This window comes from Poeciliopsis prolifica, unplaced genomic scaffold, assembly GCF_027474105.1.
Source record: "Poeciliopsis prolifica strain line A6 unplaced genomic scaffold, Auburn_PproV2 SCAFFOLD013, whole genome shotgun sequence".
Classification (NCBI taxonomy): Eukaryota; Metazoa; Chordata; class Actinopteri; order Cyprinodontiformes; family Poeciliidae; genus Poeciliopsis; species Poeciliopsis prolifica.
This window is the reverse complement of record NW_026562388.1, coordinates 12,777,930-12,794,508: the sequence shown is the minus strand read 5'-3', so window position 1 is coordinate 12,794,508 and position 16,579 is coordinate 12,777,930. Positions and strand designations below refer to the sequence as shown.

Here is a 16,579-nt window from a genome sequence, read left to right as displayed (position 1 = left end):
CTTCAAAACTGTCTGCATTGTGAATCACACATTCACTCAAATCAGGTGTTTACAAGCAGGCGTACAATACCAACACTGTACATTAGATATCTATAAAAAGGTATTGACTTTTTGAAAGATTATCCTCTTTAGCACTAAAATATTATTAACACTATATGTGAAAGTAACATTAGGATCAACAGCATAAATATCTGTGGTCAAAAGGGTTTTGCCTTACATATTTTAAATGTTGGTCTTTACCACTGACCATTAATGAAGTCCAGGATTGTGTATGCTTTTGCTGCTGTTGTGTCTGTTTGAATCATTCCTACAAATCAAGTGTGTCATTGTTGTACATCATCATTTTAGTGGGTTTTAGCCATACCATTTAACATTGCTGTGTAGGTGCTAAGTATTAAGTCTTGAGGAAGAACTGGTCAAGCTCATCATCGGACTCCTATACAGGGATCATATAGGTAAAGTATTGATATCCTTTGATCTTTGTCACATTTTGTAATCTTAAAGCTAAAAGTTTCATTTGAAAAGTAAACAGATTCAGTTTCAGCATTCTTGGCAGAGAAGACTCTAAAAAGTCAACACATGTCTCAACCTGATTTGCACATTATTGATAACAAAATAGCTGGAGTTCATTCGAAGTGGATGGACACCATTTGTGTAAAGCAGATTTGCTGTTCCCTCTCCCTGCTGGAAAGAAAAGCATCTACACTGGGTGATGTTACCATCATCGTGTGTACTTGTGAGGATGGTTTGTTCAGGTTGTCACTTTTCTGCAGAAGATGCATGTTCCACTTTTGATTTGCACCCTACATAATTTATATATATATTTTTTAACAATGGCTTTCTTCTTGACAATCTTCCATAAGATTTGAGATTTGTGGTTTCCACAGCTAACAGTTCTCCAATTGACAGATTATCTTACCTGTGAATTGTTGCAAAATGTTGCCATGAGGCACTTGGCTGCTTTTCTGATTAATGATCTCCCTACTTTGTTTGTCAGTTTAGGCGGAGTGTCATGTTTTGATATGTTTGGCGTTTTTATTTTCAGATGATGAATTGAATAGTGGTCCATGACATGTTAACATCTTGGTGTATTGATTTGTAACCATATTTGCTTAATACGTCTTCATATTTTAATCAATGCATTTGATAAGGCCTCCACAAAACACATATATGCATACTGAGCTTAACTTACACAGATGAAATAAATACATACTACACACACACCACACCTTTTGAAAAAGATTTTGGAAATCAGCTATAATTTTGGTTTCACTTTACAATTATTTGCTGGTTTATCACTTAAATTGATCTAATAGATTTGGGCTTGTGATATGACAGAACTTTATGAAAGCTTCATTCAAATTTAGACAGAACAGATTTAATTCAAAGCTACATAGTTTTATAAAGACATCTTTTCTTTCTATAACATCCAGAAAAAGCAGATGCTTGATAAAGCATTGAGGGTCAAGATGAGATGTCCAAAATGTTGCCATCCCAATATATCCAGGTTGATGGCCTGCCTTAATAATACCCTGACATAAATATTCTAAGTAAAAGGTGAAAGACATACTGGTCAAAAAGGAAATGCATTATTTTAAATTCTTCATGTTAGAAGGGGGAAGCATAGTACCACAATTAGGAATCTATTAATTTATTTATGCAAAAATATGTTCACCTGTATACAAAAATGGCTAAATTTCTACATTAACATCCAAGTAAAAATATTTGAGTAGGTATGTTGAGGCCCTCTCACTGGATGCTCTGCTCATGTCTGGAAGTGAAAGCTGTGGATCGGCCCATTTTTCTCAAGGTAATCACACAAACATCTTTTTACAGAGTTAACAACACAAATCCAGGGATAGATAAACTAGAGGGAAAATTAAATATTTACTGGAACAGGAAATTTTAAAGAATGAATGAGATGCTGAAGACAAAACTCACTTTGTCAACATGTTAAACCTGTAGGAAATTCTCATGACTTGCTGATGGAAACAATAACGGTCCCTATAGAAGCTGCCCACTGTCCTGCCCACTGAGTTTGATTCTTGATATGCTTCAGCACAGGATCATGAAACAGTCATTTGAATTGTAACGTAATTATATCAAGTTTTTAAATTAAATCAATACATTTCAGGCATTTATGATTAATTTTTCCATTTAGTAAATTATTTGTGTATTTATTTCTCATTTTAAAAAAACTAATAATGCATTTAAATAACTATTTTATAAGCCATTTATTTATTGCAATATAGCATTACTCACTTTCCACTGTCCAAGATAAATCAAAATGTCTGGAAGGCACTATATTTGTGTAGTTATACTTTCCTCAGTAAACAAAATGGTATAATTTCCTGTGGTGTTTTTTTGTGTATTTATCTTTCCAGAGCAAATAAAACCTATTTAAATTTATTCAGCTTTTCCTAAGAGAGGTCAAAAGGAATATTTTCTAAAATTCTTCATTGTTTTGTCAAATATTGGTAATTTCTAAGTACTTCAGTAGGGATGTGGCTACAGTCATACAAGTTTTTAGAGGAAATTAAAACTTTGTCATTGGCATAAACTAAACTAGCTACTGATGATTACAATTTTAAAACTCAGACAACAGATGGTTCTCAGAAAGTCTCTTTAGATACTATCAGTTCCAGGAGTTTAAGAGATCACAAGACAGATTTAAGAGGTCTAAACTCGTATTTAGTTTCAACCTCATAAACAGAATAATAAAGATAACAGGATGTTACTAGACAAAGTCATGCTAAGACTTTCAGCTGAGAACATTAAGCAGAAATCATGTTAATGTTCTGCATATTTGCGTGTGGAAACTTTGATTGTTTGCATCTGTGTCCTACTTTTTGGAAACTGTTTGGTCCATTGTTTTTGCGGTGGCGAGATGAAGCAGATGAATGTCCTGTAATCAGCTTTTTTAAATTATTTTTATTATTATTATATCCAGACATATTTTAGTTGAAGATTTGCTATTTTTATTGCTGTGGATGTTTCTTGTTAACATGAAAGGCAGACAGTTCTTCTGAATCCCTTTTCTGATCAGTTTCCAGTGACGGGCCCACTGATTTCCAAATAGTGATTTATGATTCAGGCAAAAAAATAGCTTCTTCATCAAAAATACCAAGGAAAAATGTAAGCTTTTATAAGTGCTTATGAAGTTATCAGCTTTCCTTCCACTGTTTATGGCGAAACAAACTAAAACATTTTGACATCCTTTGTAGAAAACATCTGAATTTCACATGTGACCAAATGTAGATATGTTTATAGGCAGTTACGGTGCAAAATGAAAATTAAAAATGTGAAAATTAATGTTATGAAAGCAAGCAGTAAGATGTTGGAACAATGTAGTCACTTTGAAACCCCAGCATGAAGGGGTGAGACAAAATATCCATTGTCAACAGGTTATTTCATTTCATTTGAAAACCCATACACTACTTTAACAAATGACACATTTTTGATAAATTATCTTTTTAATAGCTTCAAAAAGAGCATTGAGTGAAACTGATTAATTAGAATGTGTTGACTGTGTTCAAGTTAGAAAAGTAATATTAATAGATAATAGTTAAAAATTAATTATGAAGCAAAACAAAATTTAGAACTGAAGCATGATAATAGGGCCCCAAAGTACATGTTTATGCTATATTATTGGAATCATTTTTGAGTACAGTTTGTTACAGTATGACGTGTGGATAACTAAATTTTTTCTCTTTTTTTAAGCTGGGTGCACGTTTCTTTGAATAACCTCTTGTAGAAACTACTGTTTTCAGATTATATGAAATAAAATATAAGAAAAAATAGGGTTTTTGCAAGCAATTATACTTTTGCTCTGCGGAAAACTCACTAAAATGATAGATGATACTTATGACATACAAGATTATTTCATGAGGGAGAGTTTTTAAAGTTTACTTTTATTGTTATTTACTACAATCCTACATCCATCCATCCATCCATCCATCCATCCATCCATCCATCCATCCATCTTCTGTTCACCCTTGTCCCTAGTGGGGTGGGGAGGTGCTGGTGCCTATCTCCAGCTACGTCACGAGCGAGAGGTGGGGTACATCCTGGACAGGTCGCCAGTCTCTCTCTCTATCATCTGTGCCACTATTCAGCCCAAACAATGAAAATAAAAGATATAATTAATTCTTCATTTAATTTAGACTGAAGTGTAAGACAAGAAATACATAGTGAAAAGAATTACGTCTGTGTGTACTGTAACTGATCAATATTGCATTCATCATTGTCATAATGTAACATTGTTTATATTTAGGTATTGATATAAGGTACATTTTGTCAAAGGCATCAAACAGTGATATAAAATGTTATCTTATTCTTACCTGTCTTTAATCCTTTAGTGATTGGCTTGATGGCTATTCAGGAGACTCCACTTCTTCTGCTTCTGGGTCAAGGATGTTTGGTTGTGCCACCGTGCATCTGTTGGTAGTCACTTTTATGAGTCTGAAGTGTGTGTGTAAACACTGAGTAAGGAGGCAGCAGCTCATTTATATAATAATGACATGTTCTGAAAACAGCACATCCCTTAATGAGCTCAAAACAGGCATAACTGATCTGGTGAAATCTCATCTAAGTATCTGAGAATAATTTGAATCTATCTAAATATTTAAATTATTAGGTAGAAATGCAGAGATATTTACATAAAACCATAATGGAGGAAATCTGTTTTGCATGTTTTCCTCTCTCCGCTGACACTGTGTTGCTAATTTGTGTCCTTTCTTGCAAAGCTTCTTTTTGTTGTCACTCTTCCAACATTACTGGGAGTCTGGCTGGACTCTGTGTGCTTCTCAGGGGTAAGGAGACAGCCGGTTTCCTTTTAAACACTGGGTGTGATTGCCCAGAATCTGCAACAAAAGCTTCTTTTTCAAACACTGTCCAGGGAAGGCTGTAGTGACCTGGATTCGTTGTCACAAATATCGGATGACAGCTTTGGCGAGCAGAAGGGCGAGATAATGGAAAATTAGGAGGTTGGAGTAATATGGGAGAACAATAGCGGTGAGTAGAGCTGGACGGGTACCTTTTCAAATGTATACACATCCACATTTTTTTGTACTTCATATATTTTGTTTGTCTTAGACTAACTGGCCAGTCAAACAGAACAAAGGTTCAGCTGAACAAGAAACCAGTGCCCACTAGAAAATTATTTTTGAAGCCTAACCCTCTTAGGAAGTTAAATGTTAGTCTTCATAAAAAGTCACGTTGCTATCATTTGCAAAAAAGAAGAAATTGCAAAACAGAAAAAATAAATTGGTGAATGATTTTCAAACTTCCTTAAATATTTATTGACTCTAGATTGTCGTGTTGTGTCTTGCTAAATGCATTTACATAAATACATTCATTACATGTTGCAAGACATTCTAAATAACACATTGACAAGATTTGCATAAACTGTGAATTAATATATGACTAATATACTTTTTTTTGCAAACCTGTGACTCTTTTGGTGGCACTGACAATTGTCAATAGCTCTTAGAACTAGAATGGACAAGATAATTATTTTAGAATACTTTGTAAATCTATTCAATTGACCCTTTGCACATGATGTTGTTCTCTTCAGAAAGTAGTCCACTGCGCAATCTATCCTCTCTTGTAAAGCTTGTCAGCAAACAGACCGTTAGTAGCTGAAAGTCAATTTTATTTAGTTAATGTCACTGGAAGATGGTCCTCGGCTGCTGCACAGTTGATTGCGCAAACAGATAATAATGCAAACCAAACTTGTCATTTCATCATAAAACTTTTTATGAGGAAATAGAAGCAGGGTCCACTTCTCTGGGCATTGACAGCATCTGGATTGGATCATCACACAGAGTCGTCAAACAGAGGAGTATTCTAAGTGTTGGAAGAAACGATAGCATTCAGGCCAGCATGTTTTCAACCAGTCACAAAATTCAGGTTCAGCAACCGCTTGGGGTTACATCAGTGTTCTTGGCAAAGCTTATTTCCATTTCTTTAAAGGCAGCATTAATGCAGAAATGTAGCACATGCTGCTGTCTGAAAGACCAGAACTCTTGTAGGAACTTGGATGCATTGGCAAACCATTTTCTGTTCACATTCTAAAAGGCATGCTTGAGAAAGAAGAGGAAATGCCTGCCGTACTGACCTTTCCCCAACAGAGAATGTTGGAGAATTTAGAAACCCCAAATGGCCTGATGAAACTAAAACATGTCTAAAGGATAAATGGGAAAAAGTAACATTTGAAACTCCTCAAGAATTCTAACTTTATGGTTTGGGAAGATTGCAAAGTGGAAAAAGCTGTATTGAAAATAGCTATTTAGATGACATAACTGAGAACAAAGTTCCAAACAGTTTCTTAATGTGGATGGGAGGACAACATGTTTATTGTTGTATGTCTTAGTAATGGTTTGAGATTAACCAACAGAATAACTCAAAGATGACACATCAAACATTTTCAAATCAAACATTAAACTTTATTTTTCACCACTGGTCTTCTCTCCATTTTACATATAAAAATAAGTGTTACACTTAAACATAGATGGAAACCAGAGCTGTCTGCATGAAACTGTAATACAAGACAGAACTTGAAAATGAAAACAGATGCAATGAACCTGCGTCGTGATGACAAAGTGTTGTCTATTATCCAACCAGAGACTGAGCCACTGACTCTTTCGTCAAAGGTTTTCATTTGCACACCTTTATCATTGAGGGCAGAGCAAACCATCTGTCCGGAGAAAAGATTTCTGCCTGGCTTTGATTTATAGTCCTTCATTTCTATCCGTCCATCCTAACATGTAGAGAATACATAAAAAATACATAAAAATCTCTTTATGTATAGGTAAGAATTCTACATTAGGAGCTGAATAAAGTGAATTATGAACCTGTAAGCATGCTGGTTTTTATTGCGTTCTAGATTAAACTTTTTCAACCTAACTCAGGAAGCAAGTTTCTGTCGCTGGAATACAAATCCCAGCTGCAGATGTTTTAGTCAATGCCTGACTAAAACATCTGCAGCAATCCAGTCATCTTTAAGACATCCTGCAAAATATTAAAATGAAGGTAGCATGAGTTGCATCAATATATGTCTCTACCTGTAATCTTGCAGGCCAATTTACAAAGCTTTGCACCAGTTAATGAGTCAATTTTCCTGTAGTTTAGAAGGCATTGGTAGTCACGTTAGTGCAAAAGTTTTTTCTTGTTATAGTTATTTGGCAGTATGTCTGATCCTGAAGCAAAAAGTAACATATATATGCATATAAATTGCTTAAAGTGAACTGTTAACACAGGAGTTTAGTAGAGTTTGATGTCATTTTTAAACCTGAACTGATTGTCACATCTCATACACCTGAACAAGTGTAATTCACAGAAGTAAAAACTGATGATCCCGATAAACTGTGGTTTATCTCTAACAAACAGGGAAAAAATTGCATGCCTTGGTAAATCGTTCTCTGAAACAAAATAGATTTAATGTGGCTTTCAAACTAATCATGTGACCTCTTTAGTGCAAAAGTGCTAAAACTGAAGGCATCTGGGCTTCTTTTCTTTTTTTTCTTCAAAAGATTTTTTTTCGTGTTTTCTCAAGAATTCCAGGTGCTTTTCTGTTCCAGAATAAAGAACGAATATTTCATTTGAGGTCAATCTCTGTAGCATCGCAGCAACCATGCCCTGTCATGCAAAGATTTGCTTAGTACATCATGCCCCTACTTACATCAATACTGAAGCAGCCCACAAGTTATTCATTTGGATGTTATATTGTTGTTAAGATATCTTGAGATAAGAATAAAAGTGGGACAGATCAGATTTTTCTGATTGATACTCATTTCCAGTTTTCTTTATGATCTCATCTGCTAATTCTGAGAACTGCAACACACAAAAATAGCACTTTTTGATAGTGATTGTAGCATTGAATACAAAATTTTGGCATAAAAATATTAAATTTATTGGTGTATCTTTAAAAATAAAATACCTGTAAAATGTTTTTAGTTTAATCTTTCCAGAATAACATGTTTTTTTTTCTAAAGCTGCATCTGGCATGCAGTACAAAGCCATTTTATTCAATCAATGCTGAGGATTTAGGTAGTAGAGCAAAACAATATATATTGTCCTAATCATCACTGTCAAATCAATATGTGCCATACAGCAAGTGCAAAAAGACTGCTCAAATAAATACCCCAGCACCTTAAGTCCCTTGTGAATTCCCTTATGAAACTAAAAAGATTCTTGGAGACCATTGTTAGCTGAAAACAAGATTAGGGGGAAGCAGATCTGGGACAACTCAATTCATCATCATAAATGTTCAGCACTGAAATCGCAGGGACAGTGAAAAGTGCTGCGAGGAAATAATAAAAAAAAAAATTATCCTTTGAAATTATTCGAAAGAACTTATGTTAAACTTTATAATTGATGTCCATCACCTAAATACCAATGGTATTTTGGGTTTTACATGGCAGAAAATACAAGCCGCAAATTTCCCACCATGTTAATAAACTGAAAAACCTGCTTCTGTTCACTTTTTGAGTAAACCTTTAAATCTGTTGATACTGTTATCCCCCTGAATTTCCCTTTGCTAGATAATAAAAGCTGTTTCTATTCTATTCTACTCTATTCTGACTTTTCATGCATGCTCAAAACCCTCCATGACTTACTGTGATCCATTCTTCAGCAAACTGACTTCTTCATGCTTGCCTGACCTCACCAACACCCTGTAAAGATCACCTACTTTTAGTCGGATTTTTGCGCCGTAGCAGCGTCTTCGTCCACTGTTGAAATGATACAAAGTGGTAAGTTGGATCTACCTTAATGTAATACTGTAATTCCAAAATTCAACCAAATCTCTTTCCAAACCCCCAGCAATTATTCAAAAGGCCAATAATTTAAAAGGAACCCCTTTGTCAAATAAAAATGTGGTACAACCTATAACTGATGAGTAAATGTACCAAAAGTCTTTATCATGCCTACATGATGCCAATTATAAACGACTTTTTTAAAGGTGATCCTCATAATCAAGTGTCGTCCAAATGTAATTCTCAATATTGAGGTATTTCAAAAGCCTGAACTTTCTGCATAATTCAACCTGTGGAAACAGGGAGTTTAAAATCCCAAAATCTCCAAAACAGCAAGGCAGGTAGAAGTGTTTCTAAATGTTAGTGAACACGGCAAAGCTTCAGGTCAGCTGGAGGAAAGTTTTAATTGCCAAATAAGATTAAAGCTGGGCTTTATGTTTTAGTTAAGCTCACATGGACTGAAACCAAAAGTACACAATTGCCATCCTGAATCCCTGAGATGGTATTAAAGTAGTGGAACTAGGAAATAAAATACAAACAAACTATGAAAACCTGTGGCCCAAAGCTAGATTTTTTTTAAACGAATGGAATAATGCCCTCTGCAGTTATTGTAAGAAAGAAGCCCATTTAAAATAACAATGGGATGACAGAGGAGACAGACGAGGACCTGCTGTTTGAGTGAGGCTGCCCCCGCAGTACAAGACTCATCATCGTTCCTCTCTGACCAAGTCTGTCTTCTCAGACAAGTGATGAAAGTTTTTTTTTTTTTTTTTTTTTTGCCACATTAAATCTATTTTGATTTTATATCAGAACATGAATGAGAACAATGAATGAGAACAATGCTTTACCTTCTTGGAAAACCAAGAAGGTAAAGGTGCAGATAAAAGTTGACTTGTTGGAATAGTGCAAAAAACATCTAACAAAGATGTAAAAAATATACAATCCTTCTAAAAATAATCACAAAATCTTTTTTAAATATTTTCAAATTTGGAAATTAGTATTTCTCTTCTTAAAACATGTTTTTCAGCAGCAAATTGGTACAAACGCGGACAAAACACACTTGGTGTGTATGAAAACAAAAAAGTGCTCTGCAGTTCCAGGAAATAGTTGTTTAGAGCCCAATGGCTGACATCTTTATGACAAACCTTTTTCAGTTTACCTTATACAAAGCCGAGAGGCTCTGTTTTCATGTGTCCTCTGTCATGTCATTCATAACTCCTACCGTCTGCCGTAACTCTGTTCCAGCCACTGCCTCACATCCTTCAGGTTGTAGAAAAATGGTCCCTTTCCTCCCAGGTAGGCGATCTTCCTTTGGTGCACTATGCAGACTCGTTCATATGCCACCCCATAAGCCACGTTGGCATTGTTATCCATGCAGTCGGCCACTAGCTGGCACTGTGGCGGTAGGGAAAAGTGATCGATGAGTTGGCGTGCAGCTCCTATTCTCTCTTCAAGGTTCTGGTGTTTTCGGAAACTGAAAGAACAGGGCCCCATGGGAGGAGCCACCCATCCATCGGAAGGATGGGCCTCATCAATATAGACCAACAGGAAATCAGCCACGTCGCTAAAGTCCTCCACGAGTTGCCGGAAGGCAGGCAAGTGGCTGATGAATGGGGGTCAGGTGGCCGAGCCAAAGTTCACCACCAGAGGGCGATCTATTGACTCGAAATCCAGAAGGCGACATTCACCTCCAATCTGGATCCTTGACCCATATGGGGCAACATTGCTGTTCCACCGAGGTCCATCAGGAACCTTCACCACCTTGGAGTTTGGTGCCTCACAGCCAAGTTTCACCTGAGGAGGTACAAATAGTAACATTTATTTCTTATAGACAACAATCTCTGATTCATTCCTATTCTGTGTGATCATATGCATCACACATCACATACATATGTATTAAGACCTAAATGTTGTTTAGGTCTTACTTGTGTCACAGATTGGAGTTTCAGTCAACCATTGCCAGTTTTAGGCATTCAGTTCACAAGAAAACTGTGAGAAAGTAAGTGTGAGAGAGCAACTTTTGACGGGAATCTTTTTCTGTTCCTGTGAGCAAACTCCACCCACTCTGAGTGGACACTCAGCAGAAGTGGAGGAAAACATAAATAGTCTCTGCATGACTCACTTATGTTTATTTTAATCAGCGGGTCAATTTGACCCAGAGCAGCATACGTGTCTCAAGTTCAATTATAAAGATCACCTATTGAAAAAATAATAATCTAAATGCAATATAAAAAAATTACAGAAGATCAATTTCAAGGAAATTATATTTTTTTAGTTATAGTTTTTTTGTGTCAAGGTTTAGTTTTCAGTGGACATAAAAAATGTACCAAGTGAGTAAATGAGTAAGTTGTCGACATTGATCCTTTACTTGTATGAGGGTTTATTTAGAGGAAGAGAATGAGTGGTCGGATGGACAGATGGACTGTATTCCTGTAGGTTTTATGAAGGTATTTAACATTCAATAAAAGTCAGTGAATTCCGGAAAGGAATTTATTTGAGAATGGCTAAAACAGACCTTCGTGGGAAAACCTATACAAAGAAACCACAATGTAGGGAAGCTGAGATGAGAAAAAACTCCTGCAATCACAAGGGATGGAAATTAGACCAGTGGAAACTATGACGTTGATTTGATGTATCCAGATGTGAGATCCTCCACTGCAGCAGAAAAACGTACATGGACTGTGTTTGTATAGCGGTTTCCACCGTCAAAAAGCTGCCGGGCTTCATTGTGCCATGACTAGATGTCCATAGAAAAGATAGTAATTCTTTACTATTAATGAAAAAGTACTAGTTCCACTGTCAGATTATTTTGTTTCTAAAAACACATTTTTCCCATAAGTAATATAGTCTGCCAGGTCAAGTAACATTTATAAGTATTAAGCAGTTATTGTCCAATTATTGTCTAAAGCAAGCTTATATCGTATGATTTTTTTAAAAATTATTATTATTATTTATACATCATATTTCATTGCACTAAGCTATTTGCACTAGAGACTAGACCAAAAATACTATTTTGTGCTTTTGCAGTGAGCTCAAAATATGCTAAAATTCTTTAAGGAATGTTTTTGGTAACTATTTTGGTTCACAAAGAAGGATGTGCTAAAGTTGGCTGCTTTAAATAAAAAAAAAGGTTCAGCACTTGTGTTTACAATAAAATTCCAGATGTGGCATTCCATGATCTGGAAGCGCTAAAAGGTTAAATGGGCTTTATGGTGTCAGTGGAGAAACTGGAAAGGGCTTCACACGAATAAAAAACCTAACACCTTTAAATTATGCTAGGGGTAAGTTTTAAGATGTATCTTGCTTGAGAATATCTGGATTCATGGTAATGATTAAGAGTTAAAACTTAACCTGTCATCATGACAAACAATACTGCTGCTGACAGAGTAGTGTCATGTTGTGTGGTCTGTTAATCACACAACATGTGATTAACAGACCATGTTGTGAGAGTTTCAAAGTTGAGAAACTGATTAAAGTACCCATATTACAGTGCCTTGCAAAAGCATTTATTAACATCCAAACCAGGATGCTTCTAACATTACAGGCTCAAAAGCTGGAGTGGGCAATCCTGGTCCTCGAGGACCAGTGTCCTGCAACTCTTAGATGTCTCCCTGGTCCAACAGACTCATATAGCTGAATGCCCCCCTGAGTGCAGTCAATTCTCCAGAATCCTGCGAATGACCTCATTATTTGACTCAGGTGTGTTGAAGGAGGGATACATCTAAAAGTTGCAGGAGACCGGCCCTCGAGGCCTGGAGTTGCCCTCCCCTGCTCAAAAGATTCTCAATGTTCTCATTCCATAGAACACTATGTTCAGGCTAAAGTTCAGTTCAAACACAGAGTGGAATGAACTGGACTGGACACAGAAATGGATCATCGTTTATGTGATAAATACTTTTTTTGTATTACGGATATGAATCTGTTCTGGGTTAAGAAAATATGCTGCATATACAGTGCGTCTTCAATACTTTGTGATGCCACAATCACAAATGTTTGTGAATTTTCATAAAAATGCCTGTGCCAGATCAACACAAAGGTAGCACATAATTGGATCCATAACTTTTAATTCAACATCTTAAAAGTTTGACATGGACTTGTGTACGACTCTTTTTACTCTGAGACCCCTACATAAAATCCACCGCAAATAATTTCCTTTAAAAGTAGTCTAATTAGAAAATAGAGTCCACCTGTGTGTAATTTAATCTCAGTTTAAATCCAGCTGTTTTGTGAAGTTTGCCAGAGAACAATGCCATAAAAAAAGGAACACATCAAATATGTCCAAATAAAGACATGAAGAAGATTAAAGGAGGTTTAGGTAATAAAATATATCAAGCTTTGAGCATCTGTCATAGCTTTGAGTCATGCACAGCCATTCCTTCAAGAATGGTATGAGATGGCTTGTTTTGCAGTTTGCCACATGCCATGTGGGGAACACCACAAATATGTGCAAGAACATGCTCTGGTCAGAGGAGATGGAAATTGAACTGCCTGGCCAACACGCAAAACTTTGCTTGGAAGAAATCTACAGAATGAAACATGGTGGTGGCAACATCATGCTGTTTGGATGCTGAAGACAGGTAAGAACATGGATGAAGTTAGCGACTGCAAAATTGGATGTAGGAGTGAAATTTCATCATTGAGCAGAACCAAAACCCTAAACAAACATTGAGCTACAGGGGGATAATTAGGATGAGATGTGGACAGTATCATAGTCATCATGGAATATCATTGTGTGTATCGCACAGCTGCAAAGGACTGCTAGGACCCAAAATTTAGGAAGATACTATATTTCACACGCCAGACATCCATGTCCAGCATATTACTATTATGTCTGATCAGTTGGGTGAACTTTAACTGTGGCTGATGCCCATATCTGATGCAGTCATATTTAATATATTTGAATATTTAAAAGTTCATTTACTAGTACCTCAATTCACTAAGTGAAATACTTACTGGCAAACATACAAACTAATGTTTTCAAGCCATGTTTATTCATGATAATTATGACAGTTCTGATAAAACAACTGATAACATTAAGATTAGAATATTGCGTCAGCTCAATAAAAACATATCTGGTAGAGGAACGTGGGTTTAATGAAAATTATCTTTAGCACCTGCATAAGTTATTTTACTTTTAATCTGAGAAACGAGCCTCATTGCAATGCATGTTTTAATTTATCAAGCAGAACTGTAAATTTTCAATTGATGAGATTATGAAACTCAAGAGAGTTGCATTATAAGAGAAGACAAGGGACAGGAAAATCGCAATGAATAGTTTTTTAAGTAAATAGATTATAAAACTAATGCTGAATTGTTTAGCAATAATTACACAGACATTTCACAAACAATGAGGTTAATTAGCAGAAGGTCTACAACATGAGGAGGAGGGGGGGTGATTAAGATGAACTTTTTACAACAAAGTTTATCAGAATACAGAACAAAACAGAGGGAATAAGGCTGTTGGTGACGAAACAATGTTGCATGTCACTGCACTGGAAAAGCAGATTAAAATCAGCATAGTAAAACATAATCTTTAACCGTTCAAGAAAGATTTAAAAAAAAGCTTGTACTGTCTTATCAGTATGACTCATAATATATATATATATATATATATATATTTTTTATAAAGACGAATTTAAACTTTGTGCAAGGAGAACTGAAATTTACGCGGCTCTTTGGCTACTGTGTCGCTACCACAAACCTAAAGGATGAAACAACTTGTGCGTAGTGCAGCACCACAGAGAGCGATCCGGACCCGGGTTCGGAGTCTTACCTGTTTGTAGGCGTCCAGCAGGAAGCTGTTCCAGATGGAGCGCAGCCCCTCGGATGTCAGCATGCGGCGCCACTCTCCGCAGCCGGCGGAGCGCGACCGGCTCAGCAGGGCCACGACTCGCTTCACCAGCACTACGGAGTCGTACAAAGCCAGAAAGAGACAGTTGGAGAAGAAGCCGGGCAAGATCTGGAGTGTGACGAGCAGGTCTTCACTCGCACTTCCCATTTTCTCTGTTTGACGGTTCAGTGGAGAGGCTGAAGACCGCGGCTCTGATCTAATGCCCTCATAGTGTCGGATCAGCGCCAGACTTTGCACCAGAACCCCTCTGATATCCAGCACCTCCCTGGAAAGGATGGACTCTGTAGTTAATGTTGAGTCCCACAGCTTATCTTTGCAGAATGATCCTGACGTCAGATTCGGCGCAGACCTCCAGTCTCCTCCTTTCTCTCCTCCCTTAGAGGCGTCCAGACTTACTGGATCAAACCACAGATTTCCTTCCTTTGTCCACTTTGTCCAAACACCGAAGAAAAGATCTCATAAAAGAGGGTCTCCATGTTCCTAATCTAATTTTGTGGGCATCCACCTAACAGGGTCTCAGTGAAGAAATGTGACGGCCTTTTGTTAAGATTGTTAAAGTTTTTGATCTGCAGCCATCTGCAGTTTGGACAGTTTGGTCCCAGCTTTTCCCGTCTACAAGGTGTCCTTTAGGGACAAAACATTCATTGTCACTGATGCTTGCAAGTCTGAGGATTGTATAACCTGTATGACCCTGTAGCAGAGACCACCTAGTGACTGGCAACCAGCAAGCAGTTGAATGGGTGCACCTGATAAAGGCTGTTCACATCTTGGTTTGTTTTCAGACCTTGTAATTTTTAATCAAAGAATTGTTTTGTTGTGATTAAAGCTTTTCAATATCATATCAAGGAATATTGGGTCATATTTGACATGCTTCCAACTATCAGTATCAATGAAAAAGATAATAAAATGCCACAGACAGACAAAATACAAGTGAAGCCAACAAATGACCATTTTTAGCTCTTGGCTGTTGCAATTGAGAAAAAATTTCCTGATTGGTCATTTTTGCTCTTAATTGAGGTAGATTAGCTCAGATGAAGTAGAATAAGCTATGATCATTTGTACATTTCTACTTGAAACATGATAAACTAGCAATGCAAAAAAAAAAAAGAGGCTATATTGTGTTCAATACCTGACTGCAATAATTGTGATGAAAAAAGAATGAGCACATTTCAGTCTCTAAATGAGCAAAGTTTGTACAGACATACCACAAAAGTGTATAATGAAAGTTTTTGCTAAGTATTTACAAAGTGTGTCCATGTCCATTTCAAAAAAATTGTTTTGGTTTGCATGTATCATGCAAAGCATGTCCCTGATGACACCAGGTGAACGTCAGTTTCATTTGCTGCTGCCAGGTTGAGTTACTTTTATTTTGCTTTTCATTTACATGAAATTAATTATTAAACTTCAACCAAGCAAAGCGGCTCATGCGTAAATGAATGCGCCAGTGCTTTGCAAAAGTATTCAAACCCCTTAAACTTTTCATCCTTTTGTTATTGTGTGTTTTTAACAAAAACTTTTATTCCATGGTCCAACATGAACGAGAAAATTTCTGAAAAAATATAACCGGAGCCTCCCAAGTGTGCCCATCGGTTTGGACCCAGCGTTCTGATGCTAAAAAATAGCATCAATGCTAAAGAAAGCTGCAATGTAATCAATAGTATGTGGAGAGTCACAAATATGTTGACTAACATGGACTTGCACCATTCAGTATGTTAAAAGTAGTGTATAAGCTAAAATTAGCCAAAATGCTAATTTGAGCCTACATGCTTTCAGTAGCATGTGGGTCAGCTCAAGCATGAAGTCTGTAATTGACTTCAGTATACTAAACATGGGTAATAAGTAAGGGAAATATATAATACCTCATTTAAGGTAAAAGGCTAATACTCTTTCACTCTAACCTCAGTGAAAAAGATAATTCAGGATAATCTTTTTGCACTGCATATGGCAGTGCACTAGTGGCGAACAGTGAAAT

At 36.5% G+C, this 16,579-nt stretch overlaps 1 protein-coding gene across 1 annotated transcript; it reads right to left on the bottom strand.

Moving 5' to 3' along the window:
* Window positions 1-6,430: 6,430 nt before the first annotated feature.
* dio2 (iodothyronine deiodinase 2) lies at window positions 6,431-14,973 on the bottom strand. The gene is made up of 3 exons (XM_055038703.1): window positions 14,957-14,973; window positions 14,530-14,872; window positions 6,431-10,550 (listed from the first exon to the last, which is right to left on the bottom strand). The coding sequence occupies exons 2-3, from the start codon at window positions 14,752-14,754 to the stop codon at window positions 9,975-9,977; spliced, it is 801 nt and encodes a 266-aa protein (XP_054894678.1). The 5' UTR covers window positions 14,755-14,872; window positions 14,957-14,973; the 3' UTR covers window positions 6,431-9,974.
* Between the last annotated feature and the right edge of the window lie 1,606 nt (window positions 14,974-16,579).